The sequence below is a fragment of the Diceros bicornis genome, chromosome 34 (assembly GCF_020826845.1).
Source record: "Diceros bicornis minor isolate mBicDic1 chromosome 34, mDicBic1.mat.cur, whole genome shotgun sequence".
Taxonomy (NCBI): Eukaryota; Metazoa; Chordata; class Mammalia; order Perissodactyla; family Rhinocerotidae; genus Diceros; species Diceros bicornis.
In genome coordinates this window covers 33638173-33661730 of record NC_080773.1, presented here as the reverse complement: position 1 = coordinate 33661730, position 23558 = coordinate 33638173, and the positions used below count along the sequence as shown (strand labels likewise).

Genomic DNA, 23558 nt, shown 5'->3' with positions numbered 1-23558 from the left:
CTCCAGACTGAGCCTGTTGACTCACCAGAAGCAAAATCAAACAAACAAATCTAGAGCCTGTTTCATTTCTTCAGCCACTGGGAAGCATTGAAGGCAGCAGACAATTGGGAGAACTCAAGGGACAGTCCCCAGGAGAAAGAACCTCCCAGCAAGCCCTGGGGGTGTCCTGAGATTTCTCCTGGAGTCCACTAGCCGCAGGCAGAGGCACATCCCATCTGGGTGGCCAGAAATTTGTAACTGAACAAAAAGGGGGCTCGTGCTGCTCACTGAAATCCGGTGTCCATCAATTGCAAATGAGCCAGTGGTTGGGAAAGGAAAGTTTATATGATTAGCTAGCATAATCAGAAGATGGCAGACTGGGTCTTAAAGAACCATCTTAAAATCCTACAGAATCTTGAGGCATTATATAGTGGAAATGGGCAGGGAAGGAGGGGGTTTAAGGATGTTGACCATTCAGTCAACAGTGTGCTCAGTGTGATGAGTTTCAAAGTGCCACATTATCTCTTTCTTCTGTCATTAATGATGGATACAAATGCAGAATTTTTCTTTCTGGAGGTCATCATGTTCCTGGGGAAATCAGAGAACAAATTTATCATCTTAGCTGGTAGATATACATAAGCAAAAGTCATAGAACTAGCAGATCGTGTATTCTGCAAAAGTGAGAGGTAGGCACCTGTCATCTAGGCTATGTGCAGGCTAGAACGTATTCACAGAGACTAGTGAGTCAGGGTCATACAGAGTTACAATATTGCTTCCTTTCCCTAAGACGGCTTCCCTCGTGCTAACTTAAGATCTAGCTGTTACAACCTCTCCTGCTTTTGAGTCCTCCTCTGCCCTTCAAGTTTGCTTCTGGGGCATGGAGCTCATATTGGAGAGTTCCTCTCCACTGACCTATTCACACCCTGCCATTCCCTCTCAATCCAAAGTTATTTTGATTGAATTCTGGTACACAATGGAATGTTAAACCCTAAAAAGATATTTCCTAGTTAACTGAAATACATTGTGTGGCTTCCAGTGCTTCTCATTTGAGGAATGATTTTGTTCCCACCAGGGAACACTTGGCAATATTCTGGAGACATTCTTGGTTTTCACAACTTGGAGTAATGGAGGTGCACCTGACATCTAGTGGTAGAGACATCAGATGCCACAAAACATCCTACAACTCACAAGACAGCTCTCACAACTAATAATCTTCCACCCCAAAATGTCAATTGTACCAAGGTGGGTAGACCCTGGCTTGGACCATGCCTATTAAGTCTGTGTAGGAGAACTGGTGGTTTTTCATGGGGTCTTTAATACTACATTAAGGGATTAACACCTATCCATAGGAAACATAGTGAGAGATCCAGTTGCTAACAAAGGGAATAAAAATCTTCTCATATTTAGATCAAGAAAAGTAATAAAAGCTGCTCAGAAATGTTCTCTGAAGCCTCATTCAGTGGGCAGGATCATTTCTACCAAAAGTCTTTTCCTCTGTGATTGTAAAGATTATTTCCAGAAGTTTGTTTACATCTTGAGAAAATACTAGAAACTGTCCTACAACTACTTGGAAGCAGGCAGGACAATAACCTCTCTTTTAAAATTTTTTTCCCCAAAAGTATAACATAATTAAAAGATATATCAAGAGTTTCAACAAATCATGTCCTCTGTGTTTTCTCAAAGCCTAAAAACTCTTATCTTGTTAGAGCTTAAATAAGCTATTACAGTTAAATTAAAATGAGAATTTTTCACACCGTTGAGTTGATTAAAGATCAAAGGTGAGGCCGGCTCCGTGGCAGTTAAGTGCACGAGCTCCGCTGCTGGCGGCCCGGGTTCGGATCCTGGGCACGCACTGACACACCGCTTGTCAGGGCATCCTGTGGCGGCATCCCATATAAAGTGGAGGAAGATGGGCATGGATGTTAGCTCAGGGCCAGTCTTCCTCAGCAAAAAAAAGGAGGATTGGCATGGATGTTAGCTCAGGATTGATCTTCCTCACACAAAAAAATAAAAATAAAAAGTTTAAAAAACAAAAGATCAAAGGTGAATGGACCCCAAATATATATATAAAGTAATGTTAATGAAGTAACCCAGATATAACTTTGTGTATAAAATAAATTACCTCCCACAGTTGAAAGCAACATTAATGAGTATTGGATATAAGAAACTTTTAAGAGCTACACAAACCCCAAAAAAAGAAATTTCTCATAATGGAATTAATTTTTTACTTGATACAAAATCTTGCATAAAAATATAACACAATTTGAAATTCTTATTTTTTTAAACAAATTCTTAAAATTGTATGTACATAATAAAAGAGACTTAAAATGCCAATTTTGGGCTATCCTTAAAAAAAGGAATGGTTACACATGGTGATTCTTCAGTGATGTTACCGTCAATGTATGAATGATTTGAAAAATTATTTCCACAAATTAGTAACCAAAATCCAAAAGGATTGATTTTACTACTGACATAATATTTTTATCATTTTGATATTCATTTCCCAAGAAAGGACCTTGTACCAGAGATAGAGTGAAAGCAATTCAAGCTCTTCTGCTTTTCTTTAGAGTTTTCCTTGGAGTTTCAGAATTTTTTGTGGGTTTTTTTTTTTTTTTTTGGTGAGGAAGACTGGCCCTGAGCTAACATCTCTGCCCATCTTCCTCCATTTTGTATGTTGGATGCCACCACAGCATGGCTTGATGCGTGGTGCATTGGTCCGTGCCCTGGATCCAAACCTGTGAACCCTGGGCCACCAAAGCAGAGTGCGCAAACTTAACCACTATGCCACTGGGCCAGCCCCATGGAGTTTCAGACTTCTACGACTTCTCAAATGTAAAATTTATAAGAATGAGATTTTATTTAAGGATAAGATATTATTGAAGACCAAGGTATTATTTAAGAAGAGTCATATAAAACTACTGGAGACACAGGAAATATACTAAATTACGGAAAGCTGCAGTTTCAGTCAAGTCAAGGAGATATGGCATCTGGACACCTGGAGGAGCTGAATGTCCAGCTGACTCCACAAGTTGCAGACGTCATGACCTCGAACAGAGCCTGGAGGGAGAGCAGAGCAGCTCCAGTCACGGGAGCCTCAGGTCCCATGACACCCTGCAGGGGTGGTGGGGGAGAATTTATCCCCGGTAGGTGGGATATTGAAAGGCAGAGTCCCTCAAACATGGGAGACTCAAGGCACTGGACAGCCAATGACAGTGAGCAGGGAGAGTGCACCACTGCCCAGGGGAAGACAGGCAGCTCCTCTCTGTCCAAAGTTCTAACTGGAAAAAATACTACAGGTGTAAGTGAGAAAAAGTGAAGACATCTTGTTACACTAAATGGCCCCAGCCCCTCCTCTGTGTGACTACTCGCTGCTCTGCACATACTCTAAAAAATCCACGTGGTCTCCTGATTTATGGCCTCTGCTTACCTATGTACTCCCCTATGGCTTGATAAATTAAAACTTTGTTCTATGAGTTTCTCTCCAGGAACAGGCTGACCACAGGTGGGAAACACACCTACAAAGTATCCATCACAGCTGACAGAAGAATGGAACAATGTGATACCTGGAGCCCATCATGCCTGGAGACCACCATCCCTGGACCCCCTCCTCACTGCTCATTTTCCCTATATAACTGCCTCAAGATTCTGTAATCTTTGAAGATGGGTTTCTGAGACATTAGTCACCCATCTTCCAATTTGCCAGCTAATCTAATCTAATTAAACTTCTTTTCTCTATCTCTGACTCATTATGATTAATTGGCTCAGATCGTGGTGAGCAGAGTGAGCCCATTGCTCAGTAACAAATTTCTGGCTACACAGATGGGACCATAGCCTCTGCCCATGGCTAGACGACTTGGAGGAAGCTTTTTTGAGATTTTTCCCCACAGCTGCTGGGTGGTTTTTTCTTTTCTTTTCTTTTTTTTTTTTTCTGCCTGGGGAATTCGCCTTGTGGCTTCCTCACTTGCTGACTGCCTCTAATGTTTCAGCGGTCGGGAAATGAAGGGCTGGATGGTAAGCTATCGAGCTTGTGTCTGCCGATAGGTGAATCATCTGGAGTGCACCTCCCGGGTACGATATTCCTTTTTGCTGGTCTGGGGGCCTTGGTCAGGCCAAAGTCCACCTGGTTTAGGTGCAATTGTTTAGGGATAAAGGAAAGTACAGACTGCCTATATATTATCTGCAAGACTAGTCTCTGGTTTTTCTGTGGTGTGCGTGCCTGTAAGGTCTGTTCTCCTGTTGAGTGTGTGTGTTGTTCCACTAGTCTGTGTGCCCGTTTCTCTCTGTGTCAGAATCCCTCAGCACACTTCCAGTGCTTCTTACGTCATCTGTGGGGACGTGAAGTTTGAGACCTTTTCTGTCAAGTGTGAAGCCGGAATTGTGCGCCTCAGTGCGAGCACTGCTGTTTGTGTGTTAATCCTTTGGGGAAAGCCATGAGAGCACAGCCCGACCATCTTTCCCCCTCTTTGTCTGTCTTGTCCGGCACCTTCTTTGCTGTCATTGTGTGGAAGTTAGGTTTGGGCTTAAAGCAAGCCGGACTCGGACTTCCTGCAAAATAGAAACTTTCTGCCAGCCACCTGACCCCCTACACCAGAGTTGGGAAATTAGATCTTTACTCCACCTTAAACCATTATTTCTTGCCTCTTTGGCTTGTTTAGCACTGTGTGAAAACTGTACTCTCTAGTGGAGTGGGATCTCTCTCCTATAGTTATCTGGACACCTGGAGTAGAGCCCTGCACCCTTCTCTGGGTCCATTAATTGTCAGACACAAACTTTCTTGCCATGGGCACCACACCGACTGTTCCAAAAAGCCCTTTAGGGTGCGTGCTGGCCAGTTGGGCTGATTTCAGTTATGAGCCCATGATGAACAAAAGGATGATCTGTTACTGTAATGTAGCCTAGCCCCATATACACTGGGCTCAGGAGAAAGTGGCCCCCAAGTGGGTCACTCAATTATGATACCATCTTTCAGCTAGAATTGTTCTGCAAGAAGGAAGGAAAGGAAGGTGAAGTCCCCTGTGTTCACACATTTATGCTGCTATATCTAGATCAGAGAAGGGGGGACAATGGACTGAGGAGTCCCCCAGCTCCTCCTCCCCCTCCCTCTTTTCCAGGCCCACCACTTGCCCAAGGGGAAATGCCTGAGGGATTACCAGGTCTAAGACAGGGACTCTTTCCTTCTCGAACCCAGCAAGGGACACAATTTGGTCAGGGGACCATTTCTGGAGCGGGGCAATTTCCCCTGTGACAGTATCCCACAGGCATAAGTGGACAAGGGCAACTGGCTGGCTTCATTTGGATGCACTCTCCTTTCTCTGCCTCGACTCTAAATTTTTAATTGGAAAAATTTTATACACCTGAATGCCCTGTTCTCCTCCTAGGATGAAACCTTCTGTGTAAACTGAATGCTCAGGTGACTTGTGCTCCAGACCAGCTAGAGGTGCAGGTGCCACTGGAACAATCATCCTCACGGTTCCAGATGGCCCCGCTAGGTGTTCAAACACCACCATCGGACCCGCTGCCACCGGAAATCTTCAGGGAGGTAAGACTGGACCTGTGGGCAGATGGGAAGCCTGGGAAAGCAAAGAATGTCCAGCCAATACATATACCCTCGAAAACCAAAAAAATAAAGCCTAGCCTAAAACAGTATCTGCTAAAACAGGAGGCTCAGAAGGGCCTTCAGCCAGTGCTGCAGAAATTGCTGGCGGCAGGATTAATCAGACCTGGCCAGGCGCCATACAATACTCCCATTCTCCTGGTCAAAAACCCAGTTCAGAGAAACATCAGTCTGTTCAGGACCTTCATGCCATAAATGAGGTGGTTCAGGACCTGCACCCTGTGGGGTCCAGCCCTTACACCTCGCTAACCAACATTCTGGGTGAATACAGCTGGTTTTCAGTTTGGGACTTAAAAGATGCATTCTTCTGCGTACCACTTGTGGAAGAATCACAACAACTCTTTGCTTTTGAATGGCGTGACCCAGACACTCAGGCCACTCAACAATGTTGTTGGATAGTGCTCCCTCAGGGTTTCAAAAAACTCGCCTATGCTATTTGGGGAAGCCTTCGCTAAAGACCTGAGCCAGTTACAAGAAGGATTAGTGTTACAGTACATGGACGACTTGCTGATAGCAAGCCGCACGCATGAGCAACATCTGGCCAACACAGACAGTAAAGACCTTGAATCATTTGGCTGAATGTGAGCACAAGGTCTCAAACACAAAAAAAAGGACAGATTTGCAAACAAAAAGTTACATACTTAGGGGGCCAGCCCGGTGGCATAGTTGTTAAGTTCGCACGCTCCCCTTTGGTGGCCCAGGGTTCACAGGTTCAGATCCCCGGGGTGGACCTACTACACATGGCTTATCAAGCCATGCTGTGGCAGGCATCCCATGTATAAAGTAGAGGAAGATAGGCACGGATGTTAGCCCAAGGCCAATCTTCCTCACCAAAAAGAGGAGGATTGGCAGCAGATGTTAGCTCAGGGCTAATCTTCCTCACCAAAAAAAGAAGAAAAAAAGTTACATACTTAGGATTTACCTTATCCAAGGGTGAGACGGAAGTGCTGTCACACCGAAAAAAGGCTCTAGCATGCCTGAGCCCTCCCACCACCTGGCAACAGCAACAAGGATTTTTGGTCATGGCCGGTTTCTGTCGGATCTGGGTTCCTAACTATGGTCTCATAGTAAAGTCCCTCTATGAGGCTCTGAAAGGGCTAGACTGGCAGCCACTAGAATGGACAAAGGAGTGTCAAGTGGCCTCTGATACCATTAAGACAAAGTTAATTTCAGCCCGAGCCGTGGGGCTTCCTAACTTGGACACGCCCCTCAGCCTATATGTACGTGAAATGCAGGGAATAAGCTTGAGGGTTTTAACTCAAAAACTGGGCACGACCCCCGCCAGTGACTTATTTTTCCAAGCAATTGGATCAGACTGTCAAAAGCTGGCCCTCTGCCTCAGGGAAATGGCTGCTACCTGTGACCTCTTGCAGAAAGCTGAAAAATTTACCCTGGGCCAACCCACCACGGTATATGTGCCACATCAAGTACTCATATTATTGGACCAAAAAGGGGGATCCTGGCTCACTTCAGGAAGGATGGGCAAATACCAGGCCATCCTTTTGGACAATCCAAATGTATGGATGCAAGTATCATCCTTCCTAAACCCAGGCACCTTGCTCCCTAATGAGACATCAGAAGCCTTAGTTCTAAGGCTTACAAGTGCTTACAAGTCGACTTAACTCACAAGTTATGACGGCTTACAAGTTATGGAGACAGTGTCTTCTAGCCGACCTGATTTGTTGGACCATCCACTGGAAGAACTCGACTTGGAACTCTTCTCAGATGGCAGCAGCTTCATGGATCGAGGTAAGAGACATGTGGGGTACGTGGTCATAACATTACAAGAGACTTTAGAGGCAAAGCCCTACCCCCAGGGACATCGGCTCAAAAGACAAAAATCATCACGCTCACTCAGGCTTTACCTCCAGCCCAAGGGAAGAGAGTAAATATCTACACAGATTCCCATTATGCCTTTGCTGTAGTTCATGCTCATGGGGCAGTCTGGAAAAAAAAGGGACTCAACAGCAGGGGAAAAGGAAATCAGACATGGCCCTAAAAATCTTAAAACTGCTTGGTGCTATTAATGAACCTGCTCAGGGAGCTACCATGCATTGCCCTGGACACCAGAGGGAGAATCTAATGGGTCCAGAAGTACGTCATAGGGCTCCATTTACAAAAGACTATACAACAGGTGACTAAAATTACATAATCTGTGAAAAGAACAACCCCAAGACCACTTCTGATCCCCCTCATCTGGGGGGGGACCAGAAGGAAGGAAATTGGCCCACTGAAAACTGGCAAGTAGACTTTACCCAGATACTCCAAGCAGCTGGATATTTTAGGTTTTTGTTAATGTTTGTGGACACCTTCACCAGGTGGATAGAAGCCTTTCCCACTCAGATTGAGAAAGCATCAGAAATCACTTACATGTTGCTAAAAAATCATCCCTAGGTTTGATCTGCCTAACACCTTGCAGAGTGATAATGGACCAGCTTTTGTCTCCCAAATAACCAAACAAGTGTCCAAAAGCTCAGGCATCCGATGGATACTCCACTCAGCTTGGAGACCTCAATCAACTGGAAAGACGGAGACAATAAATCATGCCTTAAAAAAGCCCATTGCCAAAATCTGTCAGGAAACACAACTAACTTGGGATAAGGCGCTGACCCTTGCCCTGCTATGGGTTAGAGTAGCTCCCCGAAGTGGACTTAAATTGAGTCCCTTCAAAATTCTATATGAGAGACCCTTTCAGGCATCTTCCCCTGGGACTGAATCTCTGGACGTTTTAAGGATTGCTAATTATGTGAAACCATTAAGCTCGGTATTAATTTCTGTCCATGAGTTTGCTTCTCATAGGTCTACATATCTGTCTGACACCCCTCCACGCATCTTCTGACCTGGTGATCATGTTTTGCTGAAAATTTGCGGAGCCAGGGACCCAAAAACCAGTTGTCACCCAAATGGATGGGCCCCCTGAAGATTCTTCTCGCCACTCACTCATTAGTAAAATTTTCAGGTGTGAAACCCTGAATACATCACTCCCGGATCAAGGCAGCCCCAAAATGACAGGAAAGTATCCCACCTGTATCAAAGGGAAAGTGGGTGGCAGAACCCCTTGGAGAGCTAAAATATGTCTAAAAAAAATTTGATCTCTTCTAACCCTTCTCACAGTTCTATTTATTGGGGTACTAATCTTTCTCCTTCTTAAGATGGGTGTTAAATGCCTATCTGCCATAAGCTCCAAATTGATCAAGTCAACAACAAGGCAGCTCCCCTTAAGGGACCCCTCCAATTAATTCAAAAGGAAAGTACCTCTTTTCCATGCTATAGGCACCCTACAATGCCCTGATTCAGCAGAAAGCAGCTAGAGGAATTACGATGCCCTGTCCCGCCCGCCCCCCCTTGACCATAAGATTATGGGTTACTACTGACGGGGGGAAAATTGTAAGTGAGCATAAATGAAGCCATCTTGTTACATTAAATGGCCCCAGCACCTCCTCTGTGTGGCTACGCGCTGCTCTGCACATACTCTAAAAAAATTCACACGCTCTCCTGATTTATGGCCTCCACTTGTATGTACTCCCCAATAGCTTGATAAATTAAAACTTTGTTCTGTGAGTTTCCCTCCAGGAACAGGCTGAACACACAGGTGAGAAACACACCTACAAGGTATCCATCACAGCTGACAGACAAATGGAAAAATGTGATTCCTGGAGCCTGTAATGCCTGGAGACCGACATCCCTGGAGCCCCCGCCGTCCCCCGACTTTCCCTATATAACTGCCTCAGGTTTCTGTAATCCTTGAAGATGGGATTTTTAGACATTAGTCACCTGTCTTGTGATTTGCTGGCTAATCTAATCTAATTCAACTTCCTTTCTCAATCTATGACTCATTGTGATTAATTGGCCCAGATCCAGGCCAGCAGAGTGAGCCCATTGCTCCGTAACACAGGTAACCAACACCCAAGGTCAGCCCCTCCAGTGGGCTGGGAAACCTAACTTCCTCTTTTCTTCTCTTTAATGGAAGAATTCCTAACCCAAGATATTACCATACACGACTTTCCAGGCTGAGGATATTTGGAGGGAACCTAACAGAGGCAGATCAAACAACAGGGCTTGGCCTTTTCCACCACAGTGTCACCTGGTGTTCCCTAAGAGAACATAAGCTCTGCTCTTGATCAGCTCAAAACAAACAAATGGAACACTCAATAGGAATCAATCCTCCATGAGCAAGTCAGTGAAACCATACACATGAGAATAACTACCCTCAGAAATGTGAAACCATTCTAGAAGGACTTGTGAAATAAATTAATTTAAAGCTTATTAAAATAATAGGATAAGATATAAAAATGTCATACAAATATGTATGTGTGATTTTCAATTCCCCTTAATGAGACAAAAGGACTTGAGAGCTGGGGTGGAGCCTCTGCTTAGATGTGAAACGACAGGATTGTCCAGCAAACAGAGCAGAGGATGACTGTGGAATGATTAAATGTAAGCCTATTTAACGTAATCACCTAAATCTAATCTAACCCTTTCCACCCCACACCAATCTACACCATTTCCCAATTTCTTATTCCACCGCCTAAACACTAATCACCAATCAGTCATCTATAACCAGGAGGACCATTCTTTGAACACTTTTTAAGAGAAATTTATCTAATTTTATGTATGTTGTGATGTAAAGGAAATAGTAATATTATAAAATATTTTTTATCTTTGATTCTCTAACAAAAAACAGCATCCTCACCTGCAGACTGATTTTCAGGGAACAGTTTTGGGGTTTATTTACCAAACTTCTGAACAATGATCTTCACATTTGTGGAGAAAACACTCTTTGGAAGAAGTGACTGTGGTCTAACGAGTGCGATTTTAGGACAGATTTCTGAGCACGTTTCATTAATTTTCTTGATCAAAATGGGAAATTTTACTTTCATGATCAAAAACTATTGGAAACTAATCCCATTCATTTTAGAAAGATTAATAATGACGACAAGTCTTTTTTTAATTTCAATCTTAATTCAAGTTCTTATCATCAACAGACATAATATTCAAGATCTAATCTAGAATGGTGATATGACAATACTTTGTTCATAGTTAAAAATTAACACTTCCATGATACAATTATCTTCTTCATGGTAAACCCTCTGTTACATGAGAAACATCTCACTAATGCCGGAATTGAATCAAAACCTGATTGGATTAAAGTGGGAAGGCCGGATGTGGGTGAGGTGGGAGGAGGGACACTGTCTAATAAAAACCCCTGGTAGATTTCGTCTCACTCCAGAACTGAGCTGTCAGGACAAGCAGCTGGAGGCCAGAAGAGGACCTAGTGGAGGAGAGGTGAGCTCAGTCTTATGGGATTTCATTTTTACTTCTCAAATTTCTACAAAAGACAGAGATAAGAAAGCAAGGTCTCACACTGGAGTAACTCATTAATTCAGCAAATGTGTCCAAGGCCAACTCAATGCCAACACAGTGTTGTTCACCTAGGAACACGGGGACCTCCGATGGGGGCTGTAGGCAGAACTTAGATATTCAATACCCAGGTTGGAGAAATAATATAGTCTTCATTATCCTGAGTCAAGTCAGAGCTTGGCAGACTCTGTGAGACAGGGAATGGGGTTCCCACGGACTTTCCACCTCTCAAGTTCTGCTGTGGGTTTTTGCCACATGCAGGTGGGACAGCTGGGGGAGGTGGAGGGTTTCTGGGTCTAGATCAGTGCTGTGCAGTAGAAGGTGACCCACATATGTCATTATAAATTTATTTTCTAGTAGCCACACAAAGTAAAATCAAACAAATCTAGTTTTACAGAGAAAATGTAATCATTTCAACATGTAACCAATTTTTGAAAGTTCTCAATGAAATAGTTGATTCTCTTTTTCTCATGATGTCTTCAAAATCAGTGTGCATCTTATACTCACAGCACATTTCTATGTGGATAAGCCCACCTCAGGTGCTCAATAGCCACTTGTGGCTGGTGGCCACCATATTGGACAGATTAGGTAAAATATAGACCCTCTCACCACCTAACTTAAAACCCAAAGCTGAATCATGTCCTTCATTCCTACCAGCATTTTAAGTATCAGGAGTTCAGGGCCATTAGTCAATTATATTTATACTTATGTTATGTCTTTATACCTGGTAGTAGTGATTGCAAATCACTATGCAAGTAAAGATAAAAGTCTCCCAAGGACTAATATCCATTCAACTCACAGAAATCCCAATATCACACACATTTTTCCCCAGACAGTGGCCATGGCTGAACACTTTAAAGAAGCAAGCAGATGTCGTGGCTGCATGACCTATCTTGAAAAACCCGTGTACCTGCAATGTGGATATATCTGCTGCCTCCAGTGCGTCAATTCACTGCAGAAGGAGCCCGATGGGGAGGGTGTATTGTGCCCCTTCTGCTCTGTGGTCTCTCAGAAGAAGGACATCAGGCCCAATAGCCAGCTGGGGGCGCTGGTTTCAAAGATCAAGGAGTTAGAGCCCCAGCTGAGAGCTGTTCTCCAGATGAACCCAAGGATGAGGAAGTTCCAAGGTAAGACATCTGTACTACCTGCCCCAACCCATAAAGGGCCCTGGAAAAAGCAACTTTTCAAAAGATCTCCATTAGATAAGGGCATTAGTGAATTCTGGCACTGAAATTTTTATTCTTTCAAAGCAACAGTTGTCCTCACCTATAAGTACAGAGTGGAACCATCGGTAGGTTTTTAAGAAAGTGTAATATTTAGGTCATGCCCGAGACCTGTGCTACACAACATTTCCAATAGGCTCTGATAGCTGTTGATCAGTTTACTTTGCTATTGACACAGTAGATATCAGATTCTGGATATGCTGCATTAAATAAAATATATTATTTAAACCAATTATATCCAATTCTTATTACTAATTTTTTAATGTGTTTGTAAAAAAATTTTAAATACATAGTGGCTTCACATTGTGTTTCTTTGGTCATTGCTGGCCTAAAATAATGATTCTCAAACTTGAGTGTATTTGAATTCCCTGAGAATCTTGTTTAAATGGAGATTCTGAGTCATTGCATTGGGCTGGCCTGTAAATCAGGATTTCTGACAGGAGGAGCTCTAGTGGTGCTGAGGCTGCTAGTTCATGGGCCACACTTTGAGTACCAAGGCCCTGCACCCACTAAATCTGACTGCCTCTGGCAGTGAGGCCCAGGAATGTGCAATGTTTAAAAGCCCCTAGGTGATTCTAATCCACAGTGAGTGTGGGCAATGAGTGTTTCCCAGAGCTCAAGTCTCCAGGCAAAGGGCAGTAAAGTGAAGGTGGTTGTGCCTGTAGGTTTAAGTCCTCTGCAGGCTCTGCACCTGAGCACTGCAGCATGTGCTTCCCTCCCTGACCTGGAACTTGGAGAAATCAGGCCTGATTCAGTCTCACTACTCTGAGTTAAGGTGAATTATCACAGCTCAGCTGCATGTGTAACGTGCTCAAGTCAGGATGCCAGACCACACCTCCCAGGCTCATCGGGAAGGAAATAAATTCCTTAGTTTTCTGTTTACTTCCTACTCCATGCGCACTTGATTTAGGGGTGGTGAAACCCGTCCTAGAAACTTAACGAGTCTTGACCACTCCTCTCTGATGGTCAGAAAGTCTGAGCATCTCCCAGAGAGCCCTATTATAATGAAGCCAAGTAAAGTATTGGTCTTTGGTCCAGAGAGCTGATTTCTGACGCTCCATTGGCTCCATCCACACAGTCATGTTAGGACAAGCAGCTCTATGCACCCATCCTCATAATTAGGGTTACTTGGAGATGTTGTCAATACACACAGTCATTCTTCTCCAATTTGCCTATCCCTCTGAGCACTGCCCCATTACGTTCTGGGTCTAAGTTGCTGCCAACTTAGACACATCCCAGCACATCCCTACTCACGTCTGTGGGAATCCCTTCCACTATCTTGACTGTCCAGAGTTACCCGTCTCATCTTAGGACTCCTAGCATTTCTTCTTAAAATTTTATTACAACTCTGAGAAAGAAAAGAAAAAGTCTAGAAGGCAACTGCCTATTCAACAAGAGAAAATGAGGAAGGTAATTGCAAAAGAAAAAACTTTAATATTTCAATAACTAAAACATTTTCAATCATTCAAATATTTATTTGCTGTCTGTGTTTTGACAGAATCTGTGTTACTTTGCCTAATTTGAGAACAAACAACAATCACGGTCTCTTTCTTCATGTATATTACGTACCACAGGGAAGAAAAATCTTTTGTGTGTGTGTGAGGAAGATCAGCCCTGAGCTAACATCTGCCAATCCTCCTCTTTTTGCTGAGGAAGACTGGCCCTGGACTAACATCCGTGCCCATCTTCCTCCACTTTATATGGGACGCTACCACAGCATGGCTTCACAAGTGGTGCGTCTGGGATCACGAACCGGCGAACCCCGGGCCACCACAGCTGAGCGCAAGCGCTTAACCGCTTGCGCCACCAGGCCAGCCTGTGAAATCTTTAACCAAATGATCAAATAACTTAATGTAAAGGGAATACCTATGATAAATAGGAAGGACTAGTTCCAGTTATAATCATTCATTCTACACATAAAATTTCATCTAATCAAGGGACCCGGGAAGTTTCCCTAGGAAACTCTGATTAGGGAAGAAGTGTAGAGTTGAAGAAGGGAAAGCGATACTCGGGCCTTTGCAGCAGACGTGAACAGTGGTGTATAGTGTATGTACTTGCTGATTTGCTTATGTTTCTGCCCACAGTGGATGTGACCTTGGATGTTGACACAGCCAACAACCACCTCATCATTTCTGAGGACCTGAGGAGTGTCCGCTGTGGGTATTTCCAACAGTATTGGAGGACCTGTGCTGAGAGATTCATCTATGCAATTTGTGTCCTGGGCTCCCCTCGGTTCACGTCTGGCCGCCATTACTGGGAGGTGGACGTGGAGACAAGCAAAGAATGGGATGTGGGCGTTTGCAGAGAATCTGTTAATCGACAAGGGGTAGTTGAATTATCTTCAGAACTTGGTTTCTGGACTGTGGGTTCAAGAAATGGAGATCTCTTCACAGCCAGCACTGTGCCTTTGACTGCTCTCTTGGTGGGCCCTAGGTTACATCGAGTAGGGATTTTCCTGGATATGGATATTGGGATCATTTCCTTTTATCATGTTAGTGATGGATCCCATATTTTTACATTCACTCAAGTTTCTGCTGCAGAGCCTTTGCGTCCATTTTTTGCTCCTGCAAATCCAATTAAGGATGATCAGGGCTTCCTGAGAATCTGTCCTGTGATGAATCCAGGCACTGCTAGTTTTCCAGTGAGTCCTGGGCAAGGAAAATGAACCTCTGACTGCAGAAACATTCATAGAAAATTCCTGTGTGCTCATAGCTGTACCTAGGAAATTTTCTGCTTGTTACACATTTTTTACAAAAGTGTAGCAGAAAAATATGGAAGACTTCATGAGTCATGAAGACAATTAATTATATTTATTGGGGGAAAATTACATTTCCAATATTTAGTATTGTAATGGTCATTTCCTTTGGAACTTGTTTATATTTTTGTTCCAATTAATATGTTCTGAACTTTCAGATCAATTTCCAAATATTTTCCTTTCTATTTTCTGTAAGATCAACTTAGTGTGTAATGCAGGTTATTAATTAAATGAAAATTTGAATGTGACCCAATGGATATATTGATTTTATAAATGATAAGGAAACAAGTCCTATATAAACAGAAAAAATATAGGTGTGTATGTACTAAGTTTCACACAACAAACACATTCATATCAAATGCACACAAATATTCATGGAACACTGAGGAAGGTGGGTAGGGCAGCAGAAGAAGCTGAATCAAGGAGGTGGTTTCAGCTGAAACGTAATCTCAGCCTGATCGCACAGGGACTCTGAAGTGTGAATGGCACCACAGTTGTCCCTCCTCAAAGCAAGGGGTATGGACTATAGCCAGCCCCCTCTCATCACTCTGACATTTGCTGCAGGCCATGGGGTAGGGAGAGTGTACCCTCCCAACATTCCCCCATGAGCCAGCTGCTGTCAGCCCAGGGCAGTCCTTTAGAGACTGGTGAGTCTGTCACTGCTGGGGATGCTGAGTTTGTCATCCAGATAGAGGTGATCTGAGCAGAGATCTAACCCTTTCTAATACAGTACCATCTTTATCATTTCTGTTTTGTTCACGTGCTTAACAAATCATTATTTTCTTTTATAATGTTCAGAGTTTTTTTTCATTATTTTATTGAGGTCCATTGGTTTATAACATTGTGTAAATTTCAGGTGTACATTATTATATTTCAGCTTCTGTATAGACTGCATCATGTTCACCACCAATAGTCTGATTTTCATCCATCCCCATACCTATGTGTCCCTTTACCCTTTTCCCTTGCCCCACTTCCTTCCCCTCTGGTAACCACCAATCTGTTCTCCTTATCTATGTGTTTGTTTATCATCAACATATGAGTGAAATCATATGGTATTTGTCTTTCTCTGTCTGATTTACTTTGCTTAGCATAATAACCTCAAGGTCCATCCCTCTTGTCTTTTTTATGGCTGAGTAGTATTCCACTGTACATATAAACCACATCTTCTTTATCCATTCACTTGGGTTGCTTACAGGTCTTGGCTATTATGAATAATGCTGCGATTAACGTAGGAGTGCATGTATCTTTCTGAATTAATACCTAGATATTCTTGGATAAATACCTAGAAGTAGAAAAGCTGAGTCCCACGGTATTTCTATTTTTCATCTTTTGAGAAATCTCCATACTGTTTTCCATAGTGGCTGCACCAGTTTGCATTCCCACCAGCAGTGTGTAAGGGTTCCCTTTTCTCCACATCTTCTCCAACACTTGTTATTTCCTATCTTGTTAGTTATAGCCATTCTGACGGGTGTAAGGTGATATCTCATTGTAGTTTTGATTTGCATTTCCTTAATCATTAGTGATGTTGAATATCTTTTCATGTGCCTGTTGGCCATCTGTATATCTTTGGAAAAATGTCTGTTCATATCTTCTGCCCATTTTTTGATTGGGTTGTTCATTTCTTGAGTTGAATGAGTTCTTTATATAGTTTGGAAATTAACCCCTTGTCAGATATATGATTTGCAAATATTTTCTCCTAGCTGGTGGGTTGTCTTTTCATTTTGTTGATGATTTCCTTTGGCGTGCAGAAGCTTTAGGGTCTGATGTAGTCCCATTTGTTTATTTTATTTTATTTTATGTATTTATTTATGTATTTATTTATTTATTTATGTATTTATTTATTTATTTATTTTGGTGAGGAAGATTAGCCCTGAGCTAACATCTGTCGCCAATCCTCCTCTTTTTTGCTGAGGAAGACTGGCCCTGGGCTAACATCCGTGCCCATCTTCCTCCACTTCATATGGGACGCCGCCACAGCATGGCTTGACAAGCGGCGCCTCAGTGCGCACCCGGGATCCGAACCCAGGCCACCACAGCAGAGCACGTGCACTTAACCACTATGCCACCAGGCTGGCCCCTCATTTGTTTATTTTTTCTTTTGTTTCCCTTGCCTGAGGAGATAGGTATTCAAAAAGATACTGCTAAGATTGATGTAAAAGAGCATACTGCCTGTGTTTCCTTCTAGGTGTTTTATGGTTTTAGGTCTTACATTCAAGTCTTTAATCTCTTTTGAGTTCATTTTCGTGTATGGTGTAAGATAATGGTCTACTTTCATTCTTTTGCACATGGCTGTCCAGTTTTCCCAACACCATTTATTGAAGAGGCTTTCCTTTCTCCATTGTACGTTCTTGGCTCCTTTGTCAAAGATTAGCTGTCCATAGATGTATGGTTTTATTTCTGGACTCTCAATTCTGTTCCATTGATCTGTGTGTCTGTTTTTGTGCCAGTACCATGCTGTTTTGATTACTACAGCTTTGTAGTATATTTTGAATTCAGGGATTGTGATACCTCCAGCTTTGTTCTTTTTTCTCAGGATTGCTTTAGCTGTTTGGGGTCTTTTGTTGTTCCATATAAATTTTAGCATTCTTTGTTCTATTTCCATGAAAAATGTCATTGGGATTCTGATAGGGATTGCATTGAATCCGTAGATTGCTTTAGGTAATATAGACATTTTAATTCTTGTGTTTCACATGTTAATTCCTCTAATCCATGAGCTTGGAATATCTTTTCATTTCATTGTGTCTTCTTCAGTTTCTTTCAATAATGTCCTATAGTTTTCAATGTACAGTTCTTTCACCCCCTTGGTTAAATTTATTCCTAGGTATTTTATTCTTTTTGTTGCAATTGTAAATGGGATTGTATTCTTGATTTCTCTTTCTGCTAGTTCATTGTTAGTGTATAAAAATGCAACTGGCTTTTGTATGTTGATTTTGTACCCTAAAAATTTACTGCATTCATTAATTATTTCTAATAATTTTTGGTGGATTCCTTAGAGTTTTCTATAGATAAAATTGTCATCTGAAAATAGTGAGTTTTACTTCTTCCTTTCCAATTTGGATCCCTTTATTTTGTTTTCTTGCGTAATTGCTCTGGTTAGGACTTCCAATACTATGATGAGTAAGAGTGGCAACAGGGGACATCCTTGTCATGTTCCTGTTCTCAAAGGGATGGCTTTCAGTTTTTCACCATTGAGTATGATGTTGGCTGTGGGTTTGTCATATGTGGCCTTTATTATGTTGAGGTACTTTCCTTCTATACTCATTTTATTGAGAGTTTCTATCATAAATGGATGTTAGATCTTGTCAAATGTTTTTTCTGTATCTATTGAGAGGATCATGTGATTTTAATTCCTCATTTTGTTAATGTGGTGTATCACATTGATTGATTTGCAGATGTTGAACCATCCCTGTGTCCCTGGAATAAATCCTGCTTGATTGTGGTGTATGATCCTTTTATTTTTATTTTTTATTTTTTGTAAGGAAGATCAGCCCTGAGCTAACATCCATGCCAATCCTCCTCTTTTTGTTGAGGAAGACTGGCCCTGGGCTAACATCTGTGCCCATCTTCCTCCACTTTATATGGGATGCCGCCACAACATGGCCTGACAAGTGGTGCCACCGGTCACGCCCAGGATCTGAACCCAGGCCACCCCGCAGTGGAGCCCACGCACTTAACCGCTACGCCACAGGGCCGGCCCCCATGTATGATCCTTTTAATGTATTGTTGTATTTGATATGCTAATATTTTTTTAAGGATTTTTGCATCTATGTTCATCAGCAATATTGGCCTGTATTTTTCCTTTTTTGTATTGTCCTTCTGTGGTTTTGGTATCAGGGTAATGTTGGCCTTGTAAAATGAGTTAGGAAGTGTCCTGTACTCTAATTTTTCAGAAGAGTTTAAGAAGGATAGGTATTAAATCTTTTTTGAATATTTGATAGAAGACACCAGAGAAGCCATTGGTGGACTTTTGTATTTGGGGAGGTTTTTGATTACTGTTTCAATCTCTTGACTTGTGATTGGTCTACTCCAATTCTGTTTTTTCTTGATTCGGTTTTAGGAGATTGTATGATTCTAAGAATTTATCTATTTCTTCTAGGTTATCCAATTTGTTGGCATATAGCTTTTCATATCATTCTCTTATAATCCTTTGTATTTCTTTTGTGTCCATTGTTATTTCTCCTCTTTCATTTCTGATTTTATTTATTTATTTATTTATCTTCTTCTTAGTGAGTCTGGCTAAGGGTTTGTCAATTTTTTTTTTATCTTTTCAAAGAATCAGCTTTTAGTTTCATTGTTTTTTTAGTCTCTTTCATTTCTGCTCCAATTTTTATTAGTTCCTTCCTCCTACTGACTTTGGGCTTTGTTTGTTTTTCTTTTTCTAGTTCTTTTAAGTACAGCGTTAGATTGTTTATTTGAGATTTTTCTTATATGTTGAGGTAGGCCTGTATTGCTATAAGTTTCCCTCTTAGTACAGCTTTTGCTGCATCCCATAAGAGTTGGTATGTTGTGTTTTCATTTTCATTTGTCTCCATGTATTTTTTTATTTCCCCTTTGGTTTCTTCATTGATCCAATGGTTGTTCAGTAGCTTGTTGTTTATTCTCCACATATTTCTGACTTTCTCAGCTTTTTTCTTGTAGTTAATGTCTAGTTTCACAACATTGTGGTCAGAGAAGATGCTTCATATGACTTCAATCTTCTTAACTTTATTGAGGCTTGCTTTGTTTCCCAACATATGGTCTATCTTTAAGAATGTTCCATGTGCACTTGAGAAAAATGTGTATTCTGCTGTTCTTGGGTGGCATTTTTTTTAATATATATCTATTAAATCCATCTGGTCTAGTGTTTCATTTAAGGCCACTGTTTCCTTGTTCACCTTCTGTCTAGATGATCTATCCATCGATGTAAGTGGAGTGTTGAGGTCCCCTACTATTCTTGTGTTGCTGTCAATTTCTCCTTTAGGTCTGTTAATTTTTGCTTTATATACTTTTGTGCTCCTACGTTAGGTGCATATATATTAAATGTCATGTCTTCTTGGCAGAATGTCCTTTTTATCATTATATGATGTCCATCTTTGTCTCTTGTTATCTTTTTTGTCTTGAAGTCTGTTTTGTCTGATACAAGTATGGCTACATCTGCTTTCTTTCAGTTGCCATTTTCTTGGACTATCATCTTCCATCCCTTCATTCTGAGCCTGTGTTTGTCTTTAGAGCTGAGATGGATCTCCTGGAGGCAGCATAATGTTGGGTCTTGTTTTTTAACCCATCCAGCTACTCTGTGTATTTTGATTGGTGAATTCAATCCATTTACATTTAGAGTGATTATTGACATATGAGGGCTTAATATTGCCATTTTATCTTTTGTTTTCTGGTTGTTCTATATTTCCATTGTTTTTTTTTTCCTTGTATTTCTGTCTGCCATTTCAGTTTGGTCATTTTCTGTGACATCGTTCTCAGTTTTATCTTTATTTATGATTTGTGACTCTACGCTGATTTTTTGTTTTGTGGTTACCATGAGGTTTGTATAAAAGATCTCATAGATGAGATGGTCTTTTTTCTGCTGATAGCCTCTTATCTCCATTATCCAATGCAGGTTCTGTCCTTTTTCTCTTCCCCTTCTATGTTTTTGTTGTCACAAATTATTCTTTTTTGTATTGTGAGTTTGTGACCAAATTGAAGTGGTTATAGTTATTTTTGATGCTTTCTTTCCCTTTATCCTTTATGTTTTAATTAAGTGTTTACTAACCTAATCTGATATAGAGTTGCAATTTTCTTATTCTGCCTATTTATCATCTTGCTCAAAGCTTTGTAAAGCTTTGCCTTTTTATTTCAGGTAGGAAGGCTCCTTTCAACATTTCTTGTAAGGCAGGTCTAGTGTCAATGAACTCCCTCAGCTTTTGTTTGTCTGGAAAAACTATTTCTCCATCCTATCTGAAAGATGATTTTCTGGATAGAGTATTCTTGGCTGATAGATTTTGTATTTCAGTGTTTTGAATATATCATTCCACTCTCTCCTAGCCTGTAGGGATTCTGCTGAGAAATCTGAAGAAAGCCTGATGAGAGTTCCTTTGGAGGTTCCTTTTTTCTCTTTGGCTGCCCTTAATGTTCTTTCTTTGTCATTGACTTTTGATTATATATCAATATTATATTCCTTGGAGAACGTCTTTTTGCACTGATGTAATTAGGATTTCTATTGGCTTCATGTCCTTGTATATCCAGTTCTTTCCCCAGGTTTTGGAAGTTCTCAGCTATTATATCTTTGAATAAGCTCTCTGCTCCTTTCTCCCTTTCTTCTTCTTCTGGGATACCTATTATCCTTATGTAACTTTTCCTAATTGAGTCAGATATTTCTCATACAGTTTCTTTTCTTTCAAAATCTTAGTCTCTCTCCTCCTCCAACTGACTCCTTTCTAGATTTCTGTCTTTGAGCTCACTAATTCTCTCTTCCATATGGTTGCTCTATTTTTAACGCTTTCCACTTTATTTTTCATCTCATTAATTGTGTTCTTCATCTTCAGGATTTCTGTTTGTTTTTTTTAGAGTTTCAATCTCTTTGGTGAAGTTCTCTTTCTGTTCATTAATTTTATTTCTGAGTTCATTAAGCTGAACTGTCTTTCTGAGTTTTCTTGTAACTTGTTGAGTTTCTTTAGGACAGCTATTTTGAATTCTTTGTCAGTTAGATTATAATCTTCTGTGAGTTCAAGTTTGGTTTATGGAGAGTTGTCAGTCTCTTTCCGTTCTGCCATGTTACTGTAGTTCTTCATGGTACTTGATGAGTTGGTCCTCTGCTGGTGCATTTGTGGTAGTGATCACCTTTCTTATTTGGGTAAGGCTTTGGTTACTTTGGTTCTGAGCTGCTTCTGGTTGTATTTGAGAGCCTGCACTTTCCACCCTCCACTGACTCTGCTAGCAGTGTCATCAGCGCCCTCTTTGTGCCACTTGTGCCTCTAAGGTTGCTCTGAGCTTGCTGCTTATGATTTTGCTGCAGTCTCAGATGTCGCCATTGGAGTCACCAGGCTGCAAGCACTTCTGCTGCTTCCAGGGTCGCCTGAGTCTTATGTTCCTCCACTGGATGTCCACAGGCTCACCACAGGCTCAGATGTTGCTGCCCTGTGCACCACTTGCACTGCTGCTCCCAGGTTGTCTGGGTATGCTGGCTGTACTGCTGCCAAGGGTGCTTGGTTCATGGCTGTTGCTGTTGCTGCCAGGAGTCTGTGGACCCAGGGACTTATATGAAGCCCACACTGCTAGAACAGCCAGTGTCAGGGGTGTCTGGGAGTTGGGTCATGGGTTCTGCTGCGGTTCCTGAAGCCTCTGTTCACAGGTTCCACCTACCACGACTGGAAGGGGCAGTGGCTAAGCAGGGAGAGATTTTCGTTGCTGCTCACTCACACAGCGTCTGGTTTCTGGTGTGAGCCAGCATGTTTTGAAAACTCAGGTCTGGGTGACCCGCCCCAGCTGGGAAAATCCAAGTTTTGTATACTGCCCGCACTGTTGGAAAGACCGGACCACTGCCGGGGGAGCGGGTAGGGTCCAGGTCACTGGCTCCACTCTGTGTCCTGAGTTCTCAGGGTATGTGCTCCCACCTGCCAGTGCTGGGTGGGGGTAGAGTCTAGACCAGGCCTGCTCTTTCTGCCCCTGCAGCCTCTGTTCAAAGGTGCATACCAGATGCACCAGGGGAAGGGCAGTGGCTAAGCCTCACCATGTCTGCCCCTGCAGTCTCTGCAAGCACACGTGCCAGTGTGAGGATCTGCACCTGGAATCACCGCTGCTGGGGGCGGAGGAGGGGCTGCTTCCCTAGTTCCACTGACTCCCAGGAGTCCACTCAACCCACCGTCAGATGTACAGATGCATGGATCTCTTAGGCATCATTTTGTGCTGTGTAGGGAGTCCTTTGTTGGTCAATGGATGTCCAATTGGTTGTAAATTAGAGAGGAGAGGCAAAGGGAATAACTCAAACTCCATGATGCTGAAGTCACTCTATAATGTTCAGAGTTAATGATGCTGGATTAGGTTTAGGCTTGGAGTGAAGGGAATTGAAATGCTCAATCAGAACATCCTTTATGGCAACATAGAAGCTATTCTGCAACAGTCATACTATGAGCTTCTCCTTTTTGTTCATTCCCCTTTGAATGCATTGGGTTAATTGCTGCATGGTTTCTCCCCATAAATTCATCATAGATATCTCTTAACAGGAACACTTAACTGTTCCTAGAGAGAGTATAATTATCACTTTAAAATTCTCCAGAGGAGGGGACTGTTATGGGGCTATAGAAGAAACACTACTGGCTGTATGGAAATGATGGTTGAAAGTAGGGTAGGCTTTCAAGGGATCAGGAAGGGGGTGAAAATAGGGTTTTCTATAGTTTCATGTGCTTGAAATCATCCATTAAAATTTTTATCTTAAGGAACAATCATTAAATAGTGTTCTTTGAAACTATCAATATGCAAACTAAAATAAAATACATGTGATGAAAAATAAAGTTAAGGAATTAGCCCTAAAAGGAGAATGAAAACACAAAGACATCCTCAATACTAAACAAAAGACAGCAAAGAGAAAATTTTCTGGGTGGAAAGCCTGTTGGAAACCCATGGGGAGTGTGTTATTGTTCCAGAAGTTGGGGGCAAT

At 42.0% G+C, this 23558-nt stretch overlaps 1 protein-coding gene across 1 annotated transcript; it reads left to right on the top strand.

Moving 5' to 3' along the window:
* Nucleotides 1-11795: 11795 nt before the first annotated feature.
* LOC131397916 (ret finger protein-like 4A-like protein 1) lies at nt 11796-15024 on the top strand. The gene is made up of 2 exons (XM_058531024.1): nt 11796-12081; nt 14262-15024. Exons 1-2 carry the CDS (start codon nt 11796-11798, stop codon nt 14840-14842), a joined length of 867 nt encoding a protein of 288 aa, XP_058387007.1. The 3' UTR covers nt 14843-15024.
* Nucleotides 15025-23558: the final 8534 nt, after the last annotated feature.